The sequence below is a fragment of the Neomonachus schauinslandi genome, chromosome 1 (genome assembly GCF_002201575.2).
Source record: "Neomonachus schauinslandi chromosome 1, ASM220157v2, whole genome shotgun sequence".
NCBI lineage: Eukaryota > Metazoa > Chordata > Mammalia > Carnivora > Phocidae > Neomonachus > Neomonachus schauinslandi.
The window spans coordinates 74952891-74958890 of NC_058403.1; the positions used below are offsets into that span (position 1 = coordinate 74952891).

Sequence of the window (6000 nt, forward strand, 5' to 3'; positions counted from 1 at the left end):
AAAAATTATTCCTTTTTGCCCAAAGAAGACTTCAACTTTGGAGGGAGAGATAACCCTGTGATGGAAAATTATGTATTAATTATCACCTGAGGCTGAGTAAATAGTATTCATAAATATTAAAGGAATTTATATATTAACACTCTGGTTTCTAGAAAAACTGGTGGGCACTTCAGAATTAAGTATCTATCTGTATTCCTGGTTCTACCACATTATTTTGTGTATGTGTGAATTTGAGAAAAAACAAACAAAAAACCCCAAAATATTGAAACACACTTATATGTCAGGAAGGGAGTTGTTCAATTTCAGCTTTCTACCACAAACAACAGAGAAGACAGAATGCCCAAGAATATGAAACCAAACTGTATAAAATTTGATTTCTGTCTCCTTACTCATCATTCTAATTTAGTCAAAAATATTTCAGTAATATGTCAGTTTCAGTGGAGATGGGCAAGAGGCAGACTGTACTACATGAGGAAAATAAAATAAAAGTAAACCAATATAGCATGCCCACGCATAGTTTTTATTCATAGTTATAGTTTGCTATCAAATATGGAAGAAAAAAAAAACTCTACAAAAGCATGAAAGATATACAAATGATGACATTTGAAATACATGAGTTCAGGGTACAGTTTTGAGATTTTCATCAAGGTCTTCAGAGAAGCAAGGTCCAAATTATTTTAAAGTAGGAAGTGCTACCACTTATAATTCTGAATACACTCCATCAGTTTTAACTGGCAAGCAAACAGGCAGAGATTTTCATCTGGGGAAAAAATGGTAGCATCAAGAATAGCATTTGATTCTAGAGCTAAACACTACAAGCACTAAACCTTAGAAAATAAGATAGAAACTTGGAAAACATAATGGAATTGCAATGTTATGCCGAGTGGGGGAAGGATCAATAAATATTTGAGTGAATTCATAGTGCGGATAGGATGGTTTTTGTAAATTTAGCCAGTGGGAATTTATATGTAAGGAAGAAATGGGACCTCTTAGCTCCTAAAAATTCACCCCTTCAGCCATTTTGGCACAAAGTCTATACGGATTTGTCTTTCGTAGCATGTTTATCCCTTCTGAAGGGCTTTAAATATGTTGTTTCTTGTGTAGAGGCAATAGCTATTTTTAGAAAGGTAATTGAATCTATTAAACTGTCTGAAATCCTTCAGTGAGCCCTGTATTACACAAAAACTGCAAGTGTGTTTTCTCAATTATCCATTTGGTATTTTCACCAAGAATCATCCAGTGACTCTGGTTTCCCTGTTCCTAACTCATGTTCGTGGGAAGAGGCTCAGCTTTCCTCCCAGCTCCACAGAAACAAGCAGGTATGTGTAGATCATCAGAACCCTGAGACTGGACCGACGTGCTCTGTGTAGTCTATTCTTCTTCTTGTTTTCTTTTCAGTTTTATTTTCTGTTTAATTTCTTTTTTTTATTTTTTGAGTTAGTTTCAGGCGTATAACATAGTGATTCAACTTCTCTATACATTACAATCATCGCAAGTGTGGCTACCATCTGTCACCATACAACATGACGACAGTATCGTTAACGGTATCCCCTATGCTACCTTTTATTCCCGTGACTTATTCACTCCATATCTAGAAGGCCGTACCTCCCTCTCCTCCTCACCCATTTTGCCCATCCTCCTACCTTCTTCCCTCTGGCAGCCATCAGTTTGTTCTCTATAGTTATAGGTCTGATTCTGCTTTTTGTTTGCTTATTCATTTGTTTTGTTTATTAGATTCCACGTATGAATGAAATCATATGGCATTTGTCATTCTCAGTCTGACTTATTTCAGTTCGCATGCAGTTCATTCTTAACATCGTCCCTTAATGTCACCTTGCTTCTTTTCCCTTGTTAAATTCATATGTTGACTTTCAGCTTAGAACCAAAGTGGATATATGTCCAGAAGGATGGACCTGAAGATAGGTGATCAGTGTCACAGGGAGAAACAACAACAGAGTCAACAACAATATCCAAAACCCCCTAGGAGAACCTACAGTCAGGCCCTGACTTCATACATTGTAGTTATATGACCTCTTGAATCCTCTTTTACCTTACCTATGACACTGAAAGATTTATGCTGCCTTCCTCAGAGGGCTGTTGGAAAGACCAAATGATATACTGAATGTGATTGTATTTTTAATCCATAAACATAGCTCATCACTTGGAGGAGAGAGGATGATTATAAAGTTTTGCAAAGACTGCTTCATTTTCCATGTTTTATTTGTTGTTGTTCCTGACAGAGTAATTTAATCTAGTGGATATACAAACAGATCAATCTGAAGAGAGGGAAGCCAACCCCTCCCCCTTGTTTTTCTTCTTTTCTTAACGTGCAAGGAAGGAGTCCAGTGAAATCTTTCTAAACACCTTTTTCTATATTTAAACAGTTGCACGCAGCTCATTTTCCTACAGACCTTCCCGATTCCCTTGTGGTTACAATCTTAAAAGTCATATAATCTCTTCAAATACTTTGCAGTGAATAAAAATTTCAGAGCACAAAAATGAACAATGGGGTGGTAGGTGGGTGTAGATTGAATTCAGGCCTTAGAGGATAAGGGCCCCCTGAGGTTTGGTTCATAAATAGAATAATAATCAAGTTTAAGCAGGTTAAGGATCAGTGGCATTATTATAAGGTTACAAAGTCAATATAGTAGAAGGGCCTTGACCATTGTATGCTTTTTTGCAGCTCCAAGATACTCTGGTGCAGAAGGAAGAAGAACTTGCTAGGTTACATGAAGAGAATAATCATCTCAGACAATACCTGAACTCTGCTTTGGTTAAATGTCTTGAGGAAAAGGCCAAGGTATGTAACTATCCCCTTTATAAGAGCAAAGCAGTGATCTGAGACAGAGACCATTTGGGTAAAACTGCTTGATTAAATGTAGGAGGTGTATTGAACAGCATGGCTTCAAAGGCATTCATAGGCTAGATGGATTTTTCTGAAAGAAATATAGCACTTCCTCAAGAATTTTTATGTATCATTTCTTGGAAGTATCTAGACTGCATATTTTAGCCATTTATTACAAAAAATATTGCTTAAGAATCAAAAGACAGTCCAGGGAATTGCTAAGACAGCAGAGGTTAATCAAAAGACAGAGTTAAATGGATGGACCACTGGAGTGGGAATCAGATCTGAAAGACACTCTGTTCTTTTAATTATCTGCTTGACTTTTGGTAAATCTCTCTGTCACTTAGCTTCACTTACCTTCATCTGTAAATGCAGGGGCTAAAAGGTCCTTTAAGAATCTCCCCAGCTCTAAAATGTTATGAATAGGACTGGAGCCCAGATCTCTTCACTGACAATTATATATTGCCAATTACATTATCTTTTAGTGAATGTTTTTTCTTATACTTTTAAAATGGACTATTTGTAACTCAAGGACAAATAGCTTGTCCACAATCTCTTTCTATTCTTCTTCCTTTCTTTTGGGTTTTGTATTTTTGTTTTCTTTTTGCCATTCTGTTATCATTATTGCTTCTGTCATCAATCTTTACCTTGCCGCTAGACAAGCTGCATTATTTGATATTATTTAATTTAAATTGATGATGCATCTTACCATTTTCACTGGAACTAACAGTTCAGAGAAAAAAGGGTACCATATCTGATTCCTTTACAATTCAGTTACAATCCAGTCAGCTTTGTTAAGAAAAGGAGCACATTTCACAGTTATTAGCTTGGGCTCCTAACCCCAGCCACCATTTTATAAAAAAGGACATGTATTAAATCAGTAAATGATATTGATTAGGCAGGTTTTTTTTCTCTCTTTTCCCCAGTTGTTCAAGATGTGGAATAATACATATCACATGAGAGTGCTATGAAAGTTAACAAAATAAGAAGAAGCAGTGTCATTGTTTCAATCAGTTGCTCTGTCTAGATTCAGATGACTTAGATTTAATTTAGGCTGCATGATCCTCAATAAGTCACATAGTGCCACTATATATGCCTGAGGCATATCCACTAAAGTGGATTTTATAAAATGAGATTACTATGCATGTAGTCAGTGTTCAATACATGATAGTCGCTATTATTGTCATTATTATAAAAATAATTACTTCCCTGAATTGAAAATTTAAAGACATTATTTCTTTCAATGTTTTTAAATGATTCATAAATAACATGAATTGTGGTTTCCAGGTAGTTACTTGTCATTATAGATTTTAATTTAGAAATAGAAACCAATCCAATTACTTTTACGTATGTGTGTGTGTGTGTGTATGTGTGTGTGTGTGAGAGAGAGAGAAAGAGAGAGAGGGAGAGAATAGAATTTTAATCACATTTTCTAAGGAATTAAGGTGACTAATAAATATATGAAGGAGTTTTAATCAGACAACAGTAAAGAAAATGATCTTGGTTGACTATCTGACTGTATATTTTCAAATACTACTTCCTTAGAAATTGCTGTCATCAGATGAGTTTTCCAAAGCATGTGGACAATTCAGAAAGGGAAAGAGGAAACCCAAAGAGCAAAGATATTTTCCTCCTGAGATCCCCCATCACAAAAATGCCAAGAGAAACCTCTCTCGTGAGTTTGCTAACTGTGAAGAACAGCCTGGGCCCCCTGTGGACCCCTGGGTTCTTCAAACACTTGGGTTAAAAGACCTCAACACCATCGATGACACTTCATCAGCTAACTACAGTGCCCACTCCTCTCATCCCAGAAGAATTGCCAGCACATTTCCCCCATTTCTGGGTGATGCAGTTGATTATGAAAATGTCCCCAGGGAGGATCTGCCAATTGACTATGGAGATGACCGAGCAACCCACTCACATAGCACTGCCAGGCACAGGGAAGATTTTCACTTCCTTTCTCAACTTTCAAATCCGCCAGGAGGGCTGCAAACTCCTCCTTACTATACTTCTGATGTGTCACCCAATAAAACAGAGATGGCCTTTTCCACATCCCTAAGCCCTCACTGTAATGTGAAAACTCATTCCTTCCACCAGGGACAAGCCTTTGTTTGTCGAGATGAGGAGGGAGGCTGGAAGTTTACCTGGGTCCCTAAGCAGTCTTAGTGACCCCCTTCTATCACAAAAGGCTGCCATAAACTCTGTTTACAACGAACCTCTCTTGCACTTGAACCTGACTATTTGGAACATGGAAGCTTTTGCCCCGACTGTCTCCTACCACTTTAAATGTCACTCTCAATTACCCACTTAAACCTGCAGAGAACAGCTTCCAAGAATTCATAATGAAACATGCCTACTCTTCTTTCACCTAAATTTTACTTGTTTGCACACCAACACTTGCTGTTGACTTCCTCCCTTCACCCTGTACCTGAAAAGGTATTTTCTGATTGCCTGAATATTCCTTTGAGGCCTCCATCTACGGTTCCAATTATAGCAAGTCTTAACAGCTTTTCTCCTTTCATCAAGCAGTTTAAATGTTCACAGCCTCCACCCTCGCACTTTTATCCTGTCCTGCTCCTCTTCATTTCTGAAAACTGCCTTTAGAGTGAACACTACTATTGCTCCAGGTGCCTGTTATTGAGTGTTCAGATTGTGGGGGTGAGGTAGAAGCAAGGGTCTCTGGCCATCATCATTCCCAAAGACATAGTATATAGATGTGAGCAGGTAAGTGTCCCGTGGTGGAGTTGACAAAGAGCCTCTTCAAAGAGCTGTAACTCTACTGAATAAGAAATACTACTGATAAATTAAAAGATGAAAGAGAATTAAGAGGACTTCAAAAGGCGCCACGGTATATCAGCTTCTGTAGGCACCTGGCATTGCCTCTTTAGCCAACATGACTCAAACTAGAACATGTTTGAGGGACATTTGGTAACAACAAGTCACGATCCGAATTGCCCAGATGCCGTCAAGCTTCTGGTACTGCAAGTATAGTCTAGCCCAGCTCTGCCGTTGTCTCCCTCATTCATTCACTTATTCATCTAATCATTTTTTCATTCATTGGCCCATGCAAAATACTTGTACAACACCTACCATGCACCCGGAGCTGTGCTATGGGGTGGGGTGGTGATAAAATAAATGTGAGCAAGCTAGACTTT

The 6000-nt window shown here is 37.9% G+C and overlaps 1 protein-coding gene across 1 annotated transcript in view; it reads left to right on the top strand.

Moving 5' to 3' along the window:
- GMNC (geminin coiled-coil domain containing) overlaps window positions 1–5011 on the top strand; it is a 46762-nt gene extending 41751 nt beyond the window's left edge. The window contains exons 3-5 of the mRNA XM_021692641.1: window positions 1231–1319; window positions 2684–2800; window positions 4391–5011. Of these exons, the coding sequence (XP_021548316.1) occupies window positions 1231–1319; window positions 2684–2800; window positions 4391–5011 (827 nt within the window). The remainder of the gene's footprint in view (window positions 1–1230; window positions 1320–2683; window positions 2801–4390) is intronic.
- The last annotated feature ends 989 nt before the right edge of the window (window positions 5012–6000 follow it).